Below are 21,567 nucleotides of genomic sequence, written 5' to 3' on the forward strand. Positions count from 1 at the left end.
CAACGCTATTACGAAAAGCGCCTGCCTGCACTTGGTATGATTTGTCTTCAAAACTGAATTAGTTGAAAACACCTTCGAAAATTACCCCTGTACTTCTACTACAGTATATTCATCAAACGTTAATCAGCAAAATAAGCAAACAACGAGTATATTAATTATAGAACTACCATAATTGAAATGATAACCATATATTATTAGGCAGACAACCTGTTGTGTTTTGTGAGTAAATGCATGTAGTAAATAGTATACATAATAAAGCTCTAAAAAAATTGCATGGAAGTCTGATTTGAATGAACCAATCAGATAATATAATTTCAGCCAGAAATACTCAGGTAGACATGACTGAAGTTAAGAAATATTCTAATCCTTCAAATGATTTACAAAAGACAGGTCATGAATGAATATCAAATTAATTAATACAAATAAGATAACAACCTACCCCCCGGACTACTAGACAAGGTCAACTAGACAACAATAGCCTACCATAGCGTTTACAAATAGTATCCTTTAATTTCAGGTTTCCATATCATTATAGCCTGATTTGAAGTTCTTCATTTATTCATGAAATAATTACAAAATAGTTTTAAAAGTTATTTTTTAACACCTCTCCGCCATAGCCCTTTTCATCTCGCGTACCTCCTAGAAGCAGATCACATAGGCTACCACCACCGTGGTATGTGTTCTACAGTTTGGGAATCCCTGTCGGTCTGGGCCAAATACATTTTGCTATTATGGGTAGATTATTATCCACTCCTTACCAGTTCTATTGTTTAAGTTACTTAGTTTCAGTCAGTCTCTAACAGTCGTGAGTAGTAGGCTGGTGAGTTTGGTCTTTCGGTTATTCTTTGACAAATAAAACATTTCATGCCATTGTGAATTTGAACTTATAGCTCGTTTTGATGCAGTGCATTGTTCCACCGCCAACTGTCAGTTTATTAACTGTCATATATTTGAAGTTCTTACCAGGGATAGGCCTACTATTTTGATTAATTTATGCCTGCTCTTGGTGCAATACATGCAGCCTTAAATGGTGCATATTAAGTTAGCCTTAGTCACTTTCGTTTTTTGAGACAGACATAACGTTAGCCTACACTTAAACATGACGTCAGATGGCGCACTCCGCTCCTGATGCACATGAAAGTACAGAAATTTAGCACCGTTCAATTTCACGTGAACCAATACCCGGTAATACTGACGTGATTTGGTCAATACCGGTAAAAGTACAGGGGTCAGTACCCAAACCTAGTTGCCGGTTCAATCCCCTACTAGTAGGAAAAATGTGGGTGGGGAAGTGGTTTCACTGCTCTCATCCATGGCTGAAGTGCCCTTGAGCAAGGCACATAACCCCGCATTGCTCCCCGAGCACCTCTGTATCAAGGCAGCTCACTGCTCAGGGTTAGTGTGTGCTTCACCTCAGTGTGTGTTCACTGTGTGATGTGAATGTTCACTAGTTCACGGATGGGATAAATGCAGAGACCAAATTTCTTGAATAAACATATTTGGCTGTGAAATCAGATTCACATACATTTACAATGGAGCGCAGTGTGAATCCCACATGAGATTTTTCTGTTTTTAGTTCTATATGAAATTGTATTGATTCAAGTTATCCTTTGGGTTTAGAGATGGAAGGAGGCAGCAGACAGTGGCACAGCCATCCTCTGCCATTTGATGGAGCAGGTGCCACAAGTCTACTGCTTGGAAGCAGAGCCACGGCCACAGGAAGAGGAACTACTGGCGCAGGAGCGACTGCTATTGCCATTGGAGTGTTTCCTGTTTGGGGAAGAGCCTCATGTTGGCTTGGAGAAAATACAGCAGAAAGGAGGGGCAGCTTCACAGCTGTGTGGCAGAGTCTTCAAGGAGGGAGAGACTGTCTACTCTTGCAGGTCAGAGACACATCAAGCTAGTGTACTACATGGAAAGTGGTGTCAGTATGGATCCTATAATTCCAGTACTAGTTGCTATGATCGTAAATATTGTTAAGTAATCCAGTCTTTAATTTCAATTTCAATTTAATTTCACTTATAGAGCGCCAAAACATTACATATGTCTCATGGCACTTTACAGAGTGTTAAACTTTCAAAGACAGACCATGAGTAACAGGGGCAAGGAAAAACCGATTTTAGAGACAATTTCTGCTTGACCAGCTCAGATTTGCTTCAACCTTTTACCATCTAAAGAGTAACCATTTGAACTAACTTAACCAAAATACTAGCTTGGTATACCTAATACATCCAGAGAAATTTTGTTTTTTGAACATGGTACCCCCCTTCTGATTTTTGGCACATTTGTGCCCTCATCTACACTAATTTTCCGCATATAAACCGCATTGTGTATAAGCTGCAGGACAGTGTTTTATGCACTGGCTCTGTTTGTAACGGAAAGCAGCTGCCTACTGCCTCCCTCCCTAAATAGAGAGCTCTCTCACTAGACATGACTTTAGATTAAATGAGTCATTCCGTATATATATATATATTTTTAAACTTTTTATTTATGAACACAGCACTGTATATTGACCTACAGAGCATTCCTATCAAGCTACAAGAAGATTACTGTAATTTACAGCGGGCATGTGAGCCTCTACCAGTAAACCATGGACAGCACAGTGCTAGTATAGTTTTTCACAAAAGCAGTAAAGGGTTTAACAAGGGGGAAAAAAGCTACAAAGGGGAAAACAGAAAATAGTAAAAGATAAAAGATAAAAAAAACACAAAAAAAAACGGCATGAGGTCATAGAGATAATGTGCACAAGTTATAATCAGTCAGGTATGATCAGATTACATTACATTGACAGATCTAGGTCATTTATGTAAATGGGCCATTGCCCCCATCTCTTCTCTCCAATCTCTTTTTGGAGCCGTATGGAATGTGTCATCTGCTCAAGGATGTGTAGATGTTTCACAATACCAACAAAGGTACTCACAGTAGGAGCATCTTTCTGAAGCCAGTATTTTGTGATAGCCTTTTTGCCAGCTGCCAACAGAATTTTTAAAAGGTACTCATCGTCCCTGGAAAATCCCTCAGGGAAATGGCACAGGTAAAGATAAATGAATGTTACATCCACGCTAAAGCCCAGAACCTTAACAATGACTTCTGACACCTCCTTCTAATAGGTCTGGATTGAGGGACATTGCCAGAATACATGGGCATGGTCTACCATGCTTTCTCCACATTCCCTCCAGCACCCTAACTGAGTGTCTGTTTGTTTACCTTTTTGTTTAGGAGTGATAAAAAAGCGAATCAAGTTTTTCCAACAAAAGTCTCTCCAACCAAATGAGTTAGTAGCAGAGGCCTGTGTTTTCCAAGCGTTCATCCACATGTCCTCTGTTATGTCAATGTCCAGTTATTTTTCCCAACGTTGCTTCACATACTCAGTGGAGTCCTTTTTAAGAGATGTGATGCCATGGTACAGTCTGCTTATCAGTCCTTTACAGTTCCTGCAGTTATAGGCACACCAACATCTAGACAACAGTTGACAAATCCCTCTGGTTAGGATTCTTAAAGGGATATTCCGCCATTTTTGGAAATACGCTCATTTTCCACCTCCCCTCGAGCAAAACAATCGATATTTACCTTGTTCCCGTTCATCCAGCCATTCTGTGAGTCTGGCGATACAACTTTTAGCTTCAGCCTAGCATAGATCACTGAATCGGATTAGACCATTAGCTTCTTGCCTGCTAGCTTCATGTTTAAGTGTGACTACGATTTCTGGTAATTTTCCCATTTAAAACGTGTCTCCTCTCAAGTTAGAAAGTGCAATAAGACCAACTGAAAATGAAACCTGGCGTTTTTCTAGGCTGATTTGACATGGAACTACACTCTCATCTGGCGTAATAATCAAGGCAACTTGCAAACGTACCATAGGCGCAGTGATATCGTACGCAGCATTTGAAAATAGTCCCCATAGACAACAAGCAGTAGTAGTGCCAGTAGCTGCAAGTTGCCTTGATTATTACGCCAGATGAGAGTGTAGTTCCATGTCAAATCAGCCTAGAAAAACGCCAGGTTTCATTTTCAGTTGGTCTTATTGCACTTTCTAACTTGAGAGGAGACACGTTTTAAATGGGAAAATTACCAGAAATCTTAGTCACTTTTAAACATGAAGCTAGCAGGCGAGAAGCTAATGGTCTAATCCGATTCAATGATCTATGCTAGGCTGAAGCTAAAAGTTGTATCGCCAGACTCACAGAATGGCTGGATGAACGGGAGCAAGGTAAATATCGATTGTTTTGCTCGAGGGAAGGTGGAAAATGAGCGTATTTCCACAAATGGCGGAATATCCCTTTAACCTCTTTACAGAAGTAGTCAGAGATTTGTAAATACCTGTAGAAATCCCCTTTACTCAGCCCATAAACCTGACATAGATGTTCAAAGCTATGAAGTGCCCTGTTTTTAACTATTGTGCATAGGGATGTAATGCCATGATAAACCCATTGTCTATATCTGAGGTCATACAATGACGGCTTGTAGTCGGGGTCGTACGCAGGCCACCTGAGTAATTTTACCTCTCGCTGAAGCTGAGAGCGTTGAACTACGTCAGCCCATATCTTCAATGATAAGTTCACCCATTGGCTCTCTGTCTGTGATTTTTCCTTATCATTGTCAATACAACCTATTAATGATTGTATTGGGGCATCTGTCAAAGATGTCTCTATATCTTTCCATTTGGCTTCATAAGATGGGTTACACAGGCATATAAGTGGCCTTAGCTGAGCTGATGTATAGTAATCCTTTAAGGATGGGAGAGCCAAGCCCCCCTTTTCCTTTGGTAGCTGAAGTGTGGAAAATTTTACTCTTGGCCTCTTTTTTATTCCATATGAATAGTGAGATATGTCCAGGGTGGGAATTTCGTAATTTTAGGGGCAAGGCCATTTGGCCATCACCTTCTTTTTTTTTTTAGGGGCACCAAGGCCACATGATAGGGCACAAAGGCCACTGAGTAAAATTCGATGGTTTTACTTTTCAGGGTTATCTCGACACAAATACATAGACCCGCTAGCCGCTGTAGGCTTCGAGAAACACTAACGCAGCCTTAAACTTCTTTAAGTTGAGGCCCAATCATGGCAGACTTTGGGGTCATAGGGCCCACCTACACACACCTCACCCCACCCCCCATCAAATCATCATTATGATTATCATATCACAATTAGTATTATGCTATATTGTTAGACATGCACTTTCACTTCAAAGCAGTCAATGTTTGTGCCAAAATTGTTTACAAAACGTGTGTGAAAACTATGCACATCAGGGGTCTGCTTTACTAATGTGAGATATATTTCCATACAACAACGTTACCGTGTAGGAAAAAACGACTGTTTAACTTATCAATGCCACTTGAACAAAGTAGCCGCAAAACCAGCGCAAAACATTAAGCGTGCGTGTGACAACGTGCACTGTGACCATGTGACTTGCTCTTGCACTGCTGCATTCAGTGGCTTCTCTCACTTCTGTTGCACATCTCCTGATTTCGTGAGTGTAGGCTATTATGGAATATCAATGCGTGATGAGACGCCTGTGACCAGCCTGTGAGCAACAGACTTTTACAGTATAAAATAAATGATATAAACTGCGTTAATGCGCGATAAAATAATTATCGGCGTTAATTGATTGATGAGTTAACGTGATATTAACGTGCCCAGCCCTAAATAAATTAACATAGATTATCAAAAACACCCAATGTCCCAAAATGCAAAGTTGGCACAAGATAATAGCGGACGGAGCAGCGCAATCGCCAGCGTGAGCGTACCCGTGACACCACATAGGCTACAAGACAGACAGACAAAACAAACAAAAATAAAATAAATAATCAAAACAAAAAACCCCAGAAAAGTCCACGTTAACGTAGTCCAACCGACCGCATCCAAGGAAGAGTCAGTGCGCTGCGTTTGCACTTGCAATCGCTGGGGCAGAATCTCAGCTGACGAGATGGCCTGTAGTTGACATGACAGCCTGATGGCAAAACGGGCTCACCCGATTATCGCTGCCGACAGGCACCAGGAAGATGCCTTTAGACTCTGCACAGGAGGATCCTCTGGTGCTCGCCCGAAGCCGCGTCCCTGTCCTGCGCCGAGCAGCCGACAGTCCACCGACCAGACCAGCCACCGATGTCCCAGCTGACAGTCAACTGACCGAAGCAGCCACAGAGTCCGCAGGCCACACTGACCATTTTAAATAGTCCAGCCAGCAGCAGAAAATGAGCTCCTCGGCCTTGGAGCCATAGTCCAGCAGCACCAGTCACTGGTGCCTAATCGCAGACGGCCAGAGAACAGCTGATCCCCAATAGGCGAAATTAGCGCAGGTCGAGCACAGAGGCAGAGCACACACCCCACTACTTAAGATGCAGAAAAAGTATGGAAACGCAAAAATAAACTATTAAAATAAAAAAGGCTATCTATAACCGAACAACTAAACTAAACAAATATAAGAATAATGGAAAAATAATGGTGAATAAAAAAGTAAATATAAAAATCCGAACAAAAACAAGTCTTAACGGAGCGGCTAGAGCAGCTAGCGTCCCCGTTGCCAGGCGACCCTAAACATAGCGGTATAGTGGCATATATAAGGTGGCTACTACAGATGTCCCGACTGGGGTTCGCTGTTTACCTTTTGATGCAGTACTACTAATCTAGAAAGTAAAATTCCGCTGCTGCCGAGAAAAAAGTCCTGGGGGGGGGGGAGAAGAGAAAGAGGGTACACGTGGTCATTTATTCAGTATATTTTATGCCTAAGTGCTTGAGGCATTTGCTGAATTGACTTGTAATGAGACTTTTTTTTGTGTCTGCTAGACTATTACAACGATTAATACTATATTGCATGTTCTAGGTTTCATTTTTTGTTACCAGCAAATGTCAAGTTACCACTGGATTTTGTTTTGTAGAGACTGTGCCATAGATCCCACTTGTGTGCTGTGTATGGACTGTTTTCAGAACAGTGTACACAAAGGGCATCGCTACAAGGTAAATGATCCCTCATAGTGCAGTTTTCTTACACTAATGAGTTATGTTTGCTGGAGGTGGGATTGCCTTCAAATTATACTCACTGTATGCATGCTGCAAATATATATTTTTGCAAATTAATCTCCAAGCACCCATCAGCTGATTTGATTTGTGTGTGTGCATAACAGATGCACGCCTCATCAGGTGGTGGCTTCTGTGACTGTGGTGACCTTGAAGCCTGGAAGACTGGCCCCTGCTGTTCCAAACATGACTCTGGGGCTTCTATTCCCATGGAAACGGTATGTGTCAGTGCCAGTTATGAGGAAAGAATTATGTGCATTCTCTATTTGGAGTGCTTTGATAATGTGTCCTATGTCCCTGTTCTTTATTCTCTGGAGTTGTACATGCATGCACACTTCTCTCTCTCTCTCTCTCTCTCTCTCTCACACACACACACACACACACACACACACACACACACACACACATACGCACACGCACGCACACAAGATCAACATTTACTTTTGGCCTCCCATTGGGGGAAAACTGATGCATGAAAATGTGACATTCAAGAAATGTGTAGTTGTCAGAGCCATCCGTTCGAGAGAAGGGGGGAAAAAGCTGTAAGCTGTAAGCTCATTTTATTAAGCTATAAAATGAGCCTTCGGAGTGGCTCATGAGATGTGGATAGGGACGATATTTAACCATGTAGACAGTGTATATTCTAATCATTTTTTGCTTATTTCTATGGTTTAAATTCAGTTCCATCAGTTTAATGCCTTTTAGTAATTGGAGATATTCAGTATATCTAGAGCAATAGCCAGAGGGGAGCTCTTACTTCATAATACTAGTTTTATAGTTTCGGTCTTGTCTGCATGACTCCACTGCTCTTTATAATGTTATAATGTTATAATGTTATTTTCATGTCCGTATGATACTTTTGATCCATTACCTGTCTGACCAGTGAGAGTTTTTTTTGTGTCCGTGTAAGCGAGCATGAGAGAGGGGAGGTCAGAGTGCTGATGCATGATGAATAAATAAATGAATATACTTTTTTGATCCCGTGAGGGGAAATTTGTTTCTCTGCATTTAACCCAATTTAACCGAATTGGTGAACACACACAGCACCCAGTAGTGATGCGCGGGTGGGCTTTTTTTAAAACCCGCCCCAACCCGACTTTTCAGGAGATCCAAACCGCCCCGCCCAATCCGCAAAAATATGTTCGAATTGTGACCCAAATCCGACCCGACCCGCGGAAAGGAAAAAACGCATTTAACGTATTTCCTAGCCTAATTAGCCCACATGAGGACAACAGCGGGTTACAATGATCGGTCATTTTGACAATCTGCGCTCCTCCACACCATTCATAATCTGCAGCCTAGACATAGCTAGTGTTAAATCTCATCTTCATAACAAGTTGCCATTCATATTTCCCCTTGCAACTTCATAGGCTAGCCTACTTTTGCGTTTAACACTGCCAAGCATTTAACAAGCAGCTGTTTATTCGTGTAGCCTATGACAGAAGTGAGGTGTTCTCGCATTGTGCACAACCTTCGATATCCCAGATCATTAGGCTCCATGTCCATAAAGTAGCGAATGCGCGATTGACTTTTTCAGTCAGTCACGCATGGCGCAATTGGGTGCTGAATTTAGGAGAAATTATGTTTTGCGCTCGACCACACCTCCTGTATTGCAGGCGCATCGCCACCTAATATGTCGGAAGTTAACAAGTGAGAAATGTGCATTTTTACTTTTTTGACCCGACCCACCCGCAATATTTAGAAAAAACTATTAGGCCTACCCAAATCCGCCCGACCCGCGGGTAAACCCGCGGATATCCGCGGGTAATGGGCTGAACCGCGCATCACTAGCACCCAGTGAACATACAGTGAGGTGAATCACACACTAACCCAGAGCAGTGAGCTGCCTGCCCAACCAGCGGCGCTCGGGGAGCAGTGAGGGGTTAGGTGCCTTGCTCAAGGGCACTTCAGCCGTGGACTGGTCGGGGATCGAACCGGCTACCCTCCAGTTACAAGCCCCAAGCCCTAACCAGTAGGCCACGGCTGCCCCAATAATGTTGTGTTGATGATGTGTATAATGTATAATGATGTGTTGACTGCTGGTCATCTCCTTGCAGGTAGAGTGTGTGCTAGAGACAGATCTACAACAGCGTGTTAAGCTGCTGTTCCAGGTCCTACTGCATTACTGTACGGATCTACTGGTATGGGAAGAGAGCCATGAGCTTTCCACAGAACTCCAGCCGAGGTATGCTACACAACATACTGTTTATTGGTTTTCACTGATTGTGTTCATCACAATACCTGTGAGTCATTTGGCAAAAATCATACTGGCATCATTTAAGTTTCTGTGGGTTGTGTCATAGCAACTGATATACAGTTAAGGCCAAAATTATTAGCCTACCTTTTGAAATCAGATATAATCCTTTGTTTATACATGAAAATGACCATTTCCAAAAATATGCGTAGTATATGATTACAAAAGAGCAAAGACAGTATGCCATGACTGTATCAGCCAATTCTGGTTGACTTAAAGGAGAATTCCCGTGTGATATTGACTTAAAGTATGTTGAAACATGATACCTAGTGTGAGCGTTTGCCTCAGAGCTTATCTCGACCTGCCCCCTGCTTTTTCAAAGTTCTCAATGTCTCGTTTTAAATGTCAGGGCCCTCAGAAGTCTACCAATAAAGTGTGGAGCTACTTTGAGCCTCATAAATGGTGTAAAACAGTGATTTATTTGCATGCATAAGCCGATGCCCGAGCCACTGCTATGGAAAAGCTGTATAAGCATTGACAAGCTAGCGGTAGAATTCCGAGAGCAGGGGGCAGGTTGAGATAAGCTCTGAGACAAACGCTCACACTAGGTATCATGTTTCAACATACTTTAAGTCAATATCACACGGCAATTCTCCTTTAAGTCAACCAGAATTGGCTGATACAGTCATGGTTGAAATTGTTGGCACCCCATGCTAAAGTTGACTAAATAGAGGAATATAAAATCATCTTTTGGAAATTGATTTTAATGGCTTAAGTAATAAAATTAGGAAAAATCCAACCTTTAAAGGGATAAACCGGAGTGAAATGCACTTTAGATCAATTTTTCGGACTATTGGGAGTACATACGTTGAGTTGACACCAAAATCATGTCATTCGGATGTATTTTGAGAAAGTTCGAGTTCACCGTTTTTAGCCAAAACTCGTTAGCCTGGAAGTGACCGGGGCAGGTCCTTTCGCCACTACAAAGCGCTATTTTTATACCTCTTCTACTGTTCCAAACAACACTACACTTACGTGGTAGTGAGTAGAGGGTCCCTAAAGCCAAACCGAAGTATCCCCACGTCTTTATGTGGTCGGATAGAGAGTCCAGAATGAATTTAATCGAGTCAGTACCTTCCGGAAATGTCGCGGCGGCAGCAGCGCAACGCTTCAACAACACTTTACTAACATTTCCGGAAAGGTACTGACTCGATTAAATTCATTCTGGACTCTCTATCCGACCACATAAAGACGTGGGGATACTTCGGTTTGGCTTTAGGGACCCTCTACTCACTACCACGTAAGTGTAGTGTTGTTTGGAACAGTAGAAGAGGTATAAAAATAGCGTTTTGTAGTGGCGAAAGGACCTGCCCCGGTCACTTCCAGGCTAACGAGTTTTGGCTAAAAACGGTGAACTCAAACTTTCTCAAAATACATCCGAATGACATGATTTTGGTGTCAACTCAACGTATGTACTCCCAATAGTCAGAAAAATTGATCTAAAGTGCATTTCACTCCGGATTATCCCTTTAAGGACACACCAATTTTCTTTGTGAATGAATAATGTATCATAAATAAATAAATGTTCTTCCCAAAATACTGGGGTCAAAAATATTGTCACCCCTATGTAACCCTATGGGAATTTAACACATAGGGTTAGGCAGTTTTTTATTTTTAAAGGCCACTTATTTCATGGATCCAGGATACTATGCACCCTCATAAAGTTCCCTTGGTCTTTAGAATTAAAATTAACCCACATCATCACACACCCTTCACCATACCTAGAGATAGGCATGGTGTTTTGTTCAGTTTTCTTCAGTTAGCCTATTAGCTTGTTTGATTTGCATTGAGTTCAATGAGCATCAAACAGGCTAATAGGCTAACTGAAGAAAACTGAATTTTTCCTAATTTGATTACTTAAGCCATTAAAATCAATTTCCAAAAGATGATTTGATATTCCTCTTTTTAGTCAACTTAGCATGGGTGCCAACAATTTCAACTATGACTGTATGTGTGTGTGGGGCTTGGTTGGCACACAGGGCATAAGATAGGACTGCCACTGTGTGTCCTCTGTGGTAAGAACAACCAGTTGTCTGTTAACTGAAGTTCCTGGCCGTTTTGTCTATAGGGTGAAGCAAAACATGTTCTTCTGTGTGCTGTATAATGATGAGCACCACTCCTACGATCATGTGATCTACACGCTCCAGCGCTCCATCAACTGTGACCACAATGAGGCACAAGCACACACAGCTCTAATTGATAAGGAGGTACAGTGCCTTGTACAAACACACATATATTTATTAAGGTAGAACACTGTCAACAGTGGCTTATGATGATGTACGATGCCGCTAATGCTTAGATGGTATGGTGCTGCACAGACCTCTCATTGACTCAAAGGCATATCGGTGCACACACATTTAAAATTACCATATTGCTTTTTTCTAACTTCAACAGGGGCGCAGAGCAGTGAAGAGGGGAACTCTAAGGACTTGCCAACAAGCCAAAGATCTTATTAGGGTAAGCCTGAACACACTTCCATCTAGAGGTGGGAATCCGCACTAGCTTGATTCAGTTCAATTACAGTTACATTTTAAAACAATTTTCAATGGATCATAATGCATCATCCGTTTTTTGTTTTTTATTCAGACACTCAGACATAGAATCTGCCATTTTATTATTTTTTATTATTAAAAATATAAAACAGAACTGGATATTTTGCAGCCTGACGTAGCCAGAACTCTGGATTCTCTGGAGTCTGGATCTGGAGCATTGGGGCATGTTTCAACCACTACAGAAGAAACAAATGCCTTTGTACACAATTTAATAGCAGTGTTTCCCACACATAGACTAATTCGTGGCGGTGCGCCACAGATTCAGTACCGGCCGCCACATATTGCGTTTTGTTATTAGTTACATTTTTTAACGCATCGTTTTTGCTGCATTTCCTTTCCCTCTATATGTCCTTTTGTCACTCACGCGTCTTTCTCTCTCCCTCTCTCTCACACACACACACGCAAACGCACGCACACAAACACAGTACCTCCCCTCCGTGCTCACCACAGAGATCATCCCTGGAAGCGTGGAAGCTTTGCCTACTCAGAGACCAATATTTGAGTGTGAGTGCGACGATCTATGTCGCAATGGTGCACCTGCGCGGGTGAAAGCTTATGTCTTTTGCGAGTTTTCATTATAGACTATGCGTGCAACTTTACCAAACAGGAGGCCTATAAGAGTAATCCCTCTCGCCTTGGCCTGCTTTCTTTCGCTATCCCTCTCCCTCTCGTGTGCGCCCAATGGACACCCGCCCCTCGACATGCCCATTTTATTCCAAATAAAACATTCACAATCGTCAAAGCAATAACTCATAGAAGACTAGCTAAATCAGGGCCGCTGCTGAGCTTCTGGAGGCCCTAAGCTTAAATGGATATTAATAAATATTAAAAAATAAATATTAATCATAGAGTAACAAAATATCAGCAACTACAGATGATTAGCGAAAGCTAAATAAAAATACCAAAACATTAAGTTTTTCTGATGACAATAATATCATGTTGTAGGCTACTACTGTTTATATAAAAAGTGACTCAAAAACAACATGTGAATCATCTTAAATCTGCTGTTTATCTATAAAGCACTTCGTTATTTCAGCCTGTGTATTTCACAATGATATGGGAAGCATATTAAGCTATTATATTATATTAATTTTGTGGACATATGCAAAACTTTAAATGTCTATAGCCTACTCTAATTTTACACATTAAACAAAACCATGAGGCATTTTGTAAATGACCAAACGTAAAGAAACCCTAGCACATTTTGGCCCAACCAAATGAAATTGAATGGAGATATTACATGCATGTGCCTTAAATAAGAGTTCTGAAATAATACTCACTATTCTTGATACATTGATCTGCCTGTGTAACTCCTGTCTAATCTCTGATCGTTGATCACGTTGTGTCACCACAGCCTTTGCAGAAAAGCTTTGGACTGAAGCAGCAGTGCGAATCTTGCAGTGCACTTTCTTTGCACAAACTGCTAGAATTTTGTTGACTTCATATTGGGTGCCAAATATCTACATTGACGACTGTCAACTATTTGCAAACATGTCACATGCATTGTGAAATCTAGATTTTATGTAATTTAGGGCTTAGAGCTACATCAAATCCAACTGCTAGGTGACCTAGGCTAGGTTGCTGACGTTAGCTAGCGTTAGCAGAATAATTAAAACCAACACGAACCTGCAAGAGCTGCACAAGTGTCATCTCTCAGTTTTCTTTTATTTTCTTTCGTTTTTCAGTGCCAGATCCATATAGCCTCGTACTTCCTATTATGAATTACCATTCGAATTCAGCTATAATAAAGACGGGTTTTATTATTATGGCTTTGAAGGCTGTACCATTTCAGGGAAGCGGGGGGAGACTCTTTTTATATATTAGGTAAAAACATCTCATTTGCCCGAATTGAGCGACAGATTGCACAATTAAGAAGGAACAACGATGGGCATGTTCATAACTGATTTCTATACTCTTTGTAATGTAATAATACATTAATTATCATTTAAAAAAAAAAAAAAATAGTAACCTTAATTTTGGGGGCCCCCGCCAGGTACTTGGGGCCCTACGCGCTCTGCGTACTCTGCGTATGCGGAGCGGCGGCCCTGAGCTAAATTATTATTCGGTTAGCATCATTAGCATGCTGCACAGATTTGATTAAAACTCTTGCATCTCAATACCAATGTTTTCCAACTCCAAGACTCAAAAGGGCCTGTCCCAAGGAGAAAAAGTATTAGCCTACCTTGAAACTTAAACACACGTGGGGAAACTGAACAGGCCAACCAGTTGACTAAACTAGCCAACTATACTTTGTTTACAATATTAACCAGACAGCTGAATTAAAGAGGTAGAGTTGTATATGAACAGTAGGCTATAATCTGCATGAAGTGTGCTGTTATGAATATCAGAAATTAAGGATTTTCTCTTTTTATATCAGGATATAATATAATACTCTGGTGTTCCAAGGTAGGCTATTTCAATGTTGTTTAATAAAATGTTTTTTTCCAACCAACAACTACCTATATTATATTGAAATTAGTTGGATGATCTGAAATATTTATGTGTGTCAAATATGCAAAAATAGAATCAATTTGGAAGAGGGAAATACTTTCACCACGCTGTGTTAGACCGGCAAAAACGTGATGTCATGACGAGTTAATTTGATCAAATTGAGCATCCAAATGCCAGCGTGCTACAGTTCACTTAATGTTTAAATCCACTGTTACATTTTCATAGACAACATTTGGCTTAATATGGCACGCTGGCATTTGGGTTCTCTGAACAGTTTGATGATTATTATGATGTCCATATGTTGGTTTTATAGCAAAGTAAGCCACAGAACTTGATTTTGGTTTTCAAGGACAGCCACTGAAAAGAGCTGTAAATCCCTTATCTGAGGTTGCTGAGGCACTCACAGACTACTTGGTCATATTGTATTTATTTGTTTGTTGGTATTTATAAAGTCATTCATATTGTTTATTCAAAATGAAAATTACCACTCATTTTCTTGCATTGATGCAGAATCTTTCATATTGGTATCTCAAAGCATTGATGGAACAATTACTTCTCTCAGACCTAGGCCCATCCCCTGTATGTACAGACCAACATATAACCCCCTGAATATGATACTAGACATTGGTCTTGCAACACCTGATTTTTAAATAAATAAGACCCTTGGATTTGTGTGACATCCTCTACAGTCAAACTCCGAGCACATCTCGCTGCAGCCTCTCCGTGTGGAGATCCTGCATACAGCAGTTATGGCCCACCAGAGTTTTGCCTTGAGACTTGGGGTCTGGTTCCAGCAGGTCATTGGATACTCTGGTAATAGGCATTTTCTCATTGTCTCTCTCTCTCTCTCTGTCTGTCTCTCTCTCTCTCTCTCTCTCTCTCTGTCTCTCTCTCTCTCTCTCTCTCTCTCTCTCTCTCTCTCTCTTTCTCTCTTCTTGCCCTTGCTCTCTCTCATTGACTCACTCACTCTTTCACACACACACACACACACACACACACACACACACACACACACACACACACATACACACACACACACACACACACACACACACACACCCACATACACACATACACACACACTTATTTTTACTTGTCTGAAATCTTGTTTTCTGTTCCTTTTAACATGTGTTTTTGTTTATCCTTGTGTGAATGGATGTATGAAATTTTGTCAGTTGGTCTCAGGCAGGTGTTCTGTCAAGTTGCTCTACAGCCTTCATCTGATGGTGACAAGCCCAGTCCAATCTGCCGGCTCATGCTGCATGATTCTCGTCTCTACAAAGGCCAGTACACATATGAGATAGATAGATAGTCTTTAATGACCCTAGGGTGATGATTGTTTTCATGCATCTTTCCACATACAAGATGTTCCACAGATAAGAATGTGAGTACAGCACCACATATAACAGGTAACACATGACAGCACACACAGCATGTAATGTGTAATATATCCCATCCTCATTCAGAACAACACATCACATTTGACACACAACAGACATCACTGTGAAACACAAATCCACATAATAGTGGCAGGTGGCAGTATTATTCCAGATGTTCATTCAGTGCCTTGTAATACATAGTGAATCCTTTGCAATGCCCCTTTCCCACTTACAGACAAATTCTCATTATCTATTTACTTGTTTATTGTTGTGGTAGTGTTAATTACGTGTCATCAGTTACTGACGTTTGATCATTTTATGATGAGAAGTCATACACTACAAAAAATTACATGAATGTTATATTAAAGTCAGAAAATCTATTTGGCGTTTTGAGTATGAAGAGATTTGGGTCCGTGTATGTTTCGTTGATTTGATATTCAGTTGAGAATCCAAAATCAAAAAATTACCTGTTATTTCATTATTTGTTTATGAATGCGATACGAAGAAGCAAATAACGCTTTGTTTTTCAGACTTTTGATTTTGTGGTCAGATCAAAAGTACGCTTTTAAAAAACGGACTTAGGGCCAAAACTGATTTTGATATTTATTTTTTTCCGATTGCTGTGACCCGGAAATTATTTATTGACTTTCATTGCCAGCTGCTGCTTTTGTCAGACTACCAGTCCGAATGTAACTTTACCATAGGCTACACACAAGTTAACCTAAAGACTATGGTTAGCCAGCCTAGTCTATATTTAAACGTCCCAACAGTCTAATAGGATTTTCTAATTTGAATTGTTTGCTCTGCTTGTGAAAGAAGTTGTGGTCCACTTTTTGCTAAAATATAATATAAAAGACCATCATCTGTAGCCAAGCGAATCAACTCGATTGTTTACCTTTCAGCAACAGAGAATAGGCCTAGCGGGAGAGAGAGAAGATGAGAGAAAATAGCTTGCTAAAAAAAATAGATGAATGGACGGACCAATGCCTTCGTTCTGCTGTGAATATGTGCTATGAAACTGGCGTTGATTAAAAAAAATGGCAACGTTAGCGTCACTATGAGATCAAACACTGGTTGTTTGAGGAAAGGTATGCGCAGAAGTCCGCAGTGAGGGCAAGTAAAACTTGAAAAGCACTCTGAGAGCGCAGACTTCTGCCAAGGGCGATGTGCAGAATAGGAGTGCAATTGATCTTTCATGCCGTAGGTTTAGTGTCCACGTTCATGAAATTGATACCTGTGATGTCACTGACCAAAATCTGGATCCAGACAGTTATCTGGATCACTCCCAAAATATAATTGTTTCTTCGGGTAGCTGCATACATTTCCTGAAATTTCATGGAAAACCATCCATACGTTTTTGAGTTATCTTGCTAACAAACAGACAAACAAATGCAAACCCAGATGAATACATAACCTCCTTGGTGGAGGTAATAATTATCAAATTGAAAGCACAGTGTGACAGGTCTAGTCCTGTGATCACGCATGCATACAGGCAAATGACTGTTCGTCAAAGATTGCGTGGATTTTGGTGCAACATGAGAGCATTTAGCCATGGGACAGAGTGAATGAGTGCTTAAAGCGGCTGCAGAAACTGCAGAAACATTGTCAGCTTCAACAAGAAAATTGGAACTATTAGCAGAGGATGTACTGGCACAGCTTGATGCAGCTGTTAAGAATGCAGTATGCAAATATCTTTGAATTTTATTCACATTCTGAATGTTCACATTTTATTCACATTCTGAATGCTTTACATTAGGCCAGGGGTCGGCAACCCAAAATGTTCAAAGAGCCATTTTTGACCAAAAAAACAAAAAAACAAATCTGTCTGGAGCCGCAAAAAAATGAAAAGCCTTATGTAAGCCTTATATGACGGCAACACAGGCTGTAAGTGTATATTATCTTTATTAGCCTACTATCAAAATGACTAAGTAGGCTACAACGAGGCTACATGAGCTTTCATGATTAAATGTTTTTCCCTGCAGCGTATCTCGGACACACCACGTGACTACTCCGCTGGTGCTTTAAGTTCAACTTCGTGTAATCACCATCCGTGAACCGTTGTTTTCCACGTTTTAATATCTCTCAGGTTGCAACAAAATTTCTCCAGAAGTAGGCTACTGCAATCGTACTTTTTCTCTCAGTCCCAACTGGGTAGTCGGCTGCAAATGTAGCATGCCTTCCCTGAAAATGTCTTTCTAAATGTCTTTCTCTTTTTGTTGTTCGCCAACTTCTCATTACAAAGCAAACATGCAGGCAATCCTTCCGCAATGGCAATGAAAGCAAATGATTCGGTCCATTCTGCCTTAAATTCTCTGATCTCACCGGCTATCTTTCTATTTTTCCCTTTTTACCATGGCATGGCCCATGCTGACACCCGCCGCCGGTTTGTTTACAACCACAGCCACCTGCATGGCACGGCGCCGCCCTGAAACGTGTGTCGCAGGCTATCAAATCTTCGTTGACAGAAATGTTGAACTTAAATATAAATTGTATTATGCACATTTTTACAACATTGGAAAACGTTAAGAATGTTTGTCCTCATACAGAAACCATATTAAAACAAACAAACAAAAATCCCCCCATTCATACATTTTTGAAGACGCTCCAGGGAGCCACCAGGGTTGCGCTAAAGAGCCGCATGCGGCTCCAGAGCCGCAGGTTGCCGACCCCTGCATTAGGCCTACTTGAAATATAGGCCTAAATAGTCCAGGCTGCTCAAAGCTGTGTTTGCACTTTATATTTTATTCAGAATAAATTCCATGTCTTGTCTGTTAACTTTCTTGGATTGTAGTAAAGACAAATACAGTATTGTTTTGCATTCAAGTACCATTGAAGTTAAGACAGTTTGGTATGTTAAAAGCATATTACTTTGAAAACGCTTGAAATTTAACAATAAATTAAATAGGCCTAGAAATGTATATGGGTTATTGATTTTATTAACATCAGGGTAGCCTACGCTATTTAGAGTGACAATATAAGATACCTTTGCTGGGAGGAAATTTTAGTAACTGAACCTCTTTGAATTTTAATTGAATACCCCTGCTATTCGGTTGTTAAGTCCGACGTCACGGACCCAGCAGCTATTTTGTGAAAAGACGTTTCTTAGCGCAGCCAGACGGGTTTTGCTACTTGTAAACTTTGTCATCACCACCTTCGTTTTAGCGGTTTTAAAACAAAATCGCTAAACTTTAACAAAGTAATCTCTGTAACTATATGCAGAGCCAGATGATGAATGGGTAACGTCCAGGCTTCCGCGAAAAATATAGATTTGATTAGGTTGAGGCAACAAGTCCGTATAAGATGACAATTTTCTTAAAGGCTAGTCAGAATAGCGGAAAATAATACGTTTATTTTACTGTCTATGGAGAATAACATGAGAGTTTGAAAGCCGTTGGACCTGGAAAACTATGTATTATCCCATTATTACATCATCACTTAACAACCGAATAGCCTATATTTCACGTCTTTCGTCCTGGTGGTTATAGTGATCATGGCACAGATATAAAATGCGGCCTGAAAATCGTGTAAACTCCTGCAGCTGTGGTGAGCAACGCGAGTATGCTCAAAGAAACCAGTAGGTGGGAAAAAGCAGAAGGCACATAACACCGGCAATGCTAGCGGATTTCAACTGCCACCTCGTGGCAATAAGTTGTAATACATGGATTTCAATGTGCGTGAATGGCCACTTCTGAAGGGTACCCACAGTACTTCCATGCAATAACATGGTCTGACTGCCCACTACAGACTAATCATTACTTCTATAATCATGGAGCAACGATTTGGGCAAGCGCAATGTTGAAGAAAACAGGCATGAAAAGGGAGATGATTTTCTAACGATTCAACAACGAAACCAGTATCTCTTTTGCCAGACAATATTTTCTGTCGCTAAAATTGCCAAAAGTCGCTAAAGCTAGCAACAAATAAGTCACTAAATTGGCAACACTGAGCACTGAAAGACCAAGAACATGAATTTGAATTGACTTCCAGGTCACAGTTTAAATGTTCTACTTTTGATCTGACCACGAAATCAAAAGTTTGAAAAACAAAGCATTATTTCCTTCTTCGTATCACATTCATAAACAAATAATGAAATAACATGTCATTTTTTGATTTTTTGATTTTGGATTTTCAATTGAATATCAAATGCTCGAAACATACGCGGACCGATTTGCTTGGCACTATTTCGAATGATCATTTGGACTTAAGTTAAAGGAACACTTCACCGTTTTTTCATATTAAACTATGTTATTCCCTTAAAGGGATATTCCGCCATTTTTGGAAATAAGCTCATTTCCCACCTCCCCTCGAGCAAAACAATCGATATTTACCTTGTTCCCGTTCATCCAGCCATTCTTTGAGTCTGGCGATACAACTTTTAGCTTCAGCCTAGCATAGATCATTGAATCGGATTAGACCATTAGCTTCTCGCCTGCTAGCTTCATGTTTAAAAGTGACTAAGATTTCTGGTAATTTTCCCATTTCTAACTCTCAAGTTAGAAAGTGCAATAAGACCAACTGAAAATGAAACCTGGCGTCTTTCTAGGCTGATTTGACATGGAACTACACTCTCATCTGGCGTAATAATCAAGGCAACTTGCAAACTACTGGCACTACTACTGCTTGTTGTCTATGGGGACTATTTTCAGATGCTGCGTCTGATATCACTGCGCCTATGGTATGTTTGCAAGTTGCCTTGATTATTACGCCAGATGAGAGTGTAGTTCCATGTCAATTTCGTCACATCCTGATTTAAAAACAATTCCACCATAGTCTGAATGAAAACATATATGCTGTGCAGCTTCTAATAATAGGACGTTAGCTAGTTTGCCTAATGGCTTGATGTTGTTAGCCATTTCAAACTACTTGGCATAACATAAAGCTAACGTTCGCTAGTTTAACCAACTTGTGTAGTTTTTGAAATCTGAAAATGCCGCACGCAACTGACGCAAAGTATCATGTGCACGGCGACGAAGATGTGATGGCAGAACGTACACCGTAAACGTAGTTCCTTCTCCCATGTCAAACAAAATGACAGAGATGTCTAGTCCCGTCCGAATTGTACATTTACATTACAGAGGTCATATGATAAACCTGCATTACTCTACACCCCCCTGTAAAATAAGTCCCGTCCGAATAGGCCTTAAGAGCTCCCAATGTTTTTCCGCCACACAATATAGTTATCCCTTTTGCCTGCTTAGAAATGCATCCATGGTTAACTTTAGGCTATCATTTCCCAACAACAGCAAAAACGCACGGGTATGTAATGTGTCTAATATTGCCATTAGCTGCAATTCAAACGCCTTTCCCCTTCACTTTTTTTTGCTTTACAAAGACCGTAAAAAGCTCTACTAACTGCACGGGCTTGATTCTACATCATCACAATCTAACATGATCTACCTACATCAACGTCATTTGGCAACAAGTTTCTTGGAAAACGTTGTTTGTACGGGCACTGCACTAGTTTAATTTAATTTACAATGAGCCGTTAAATTTAGTTTGCATGCAATGATGGTTTTGGTTGTTGGTACTTTATCCTTTGCATCCTAATTATTCAAATGAGAGCTCCTGTAACCACATGTTCATTTCAAAACATTGTGACGTGAAATGGCACTAAAAGCTGCTTGGGATGGTTTGTGAATAGGTCTTAATAGCTGTCTCAGACGTAGGTGCTACTTTTAGGGATAAAATGCTTCATGAATTACCCTTGGTCAAAAAAATTACGAGTGACACCCATTATGTTTAAGACTTTCTCTTAGATTTGCCAGTTAGGAGCAACTTTCAGCCATAAAATTCTTTGTGAATACGGGCCCTGAAAAATACACATGCCAATTATTCAGTCATTTCTTCACAGGTTGAGCATAGATAGTTTTCAATAGGATCTTTTGTGTGGTCCCCTGATCCTTTCTGCCTCTGCCTTT

The 21,567-nt window shown here is 40.6% G+C and overlaps 1 protein-coding gene across 1 annotated transcript in view; it reads left to right on the top strand.

Moving 5' to 3' along the window:
• ubr1 (ubiquitin protein ligase E3 component n-recognin 1) overlaps positions 1-21,567 on the top strand; it is a 144,131-nt gene that overhangs the window by 15,778 nt on the left and 106,786 nt on the right. Inside the window, exons 2-9 of the mRNA XM_062537372.1 lie at positions 1,621-1,883; positions 6,875-6,953; positions 7,121-7,231; positions 9,071-9,198; positions 11,336-11,474; positions 11,662-11,724; positions 14,960-15,083; positions 15,446-15,553. Of these exons, the coding sequence (XP_062393356.1) occupies positions 1,621-1,883; positions 6,875-6,953; positions 7,121-7,231; positions 9,071-9,198; positions 11,336-11,474; positions 11,662-11,724; positions 14,960-15,083; positions 15,446-15,553 (1,015 nt within the window). The remainder of the gene's footprint in view (positions 1-1,620; positions 1,884-6,874; positions 6,954-7,120; positions 7,232-9,070; positions 9,199-11,335; positions 11,475-11,661; positions 11,725-14,959; positions 15,084-15,445; positions 15,554-21,567) is intronic.

Source organism: Sardina pilchardus, chromosome 5 (assembly GCF_963854185.1).
Source record: "Sardina pilchardus chromosome 5, fSarPil1.1, whole genome shotgun sequence".
Lineage (NCBI taxonomy): Eukaryota > Metazoa > Chordata > Actinopteri > Clupeiformes > Clupeidae > Sardina > Sardina pilchardus.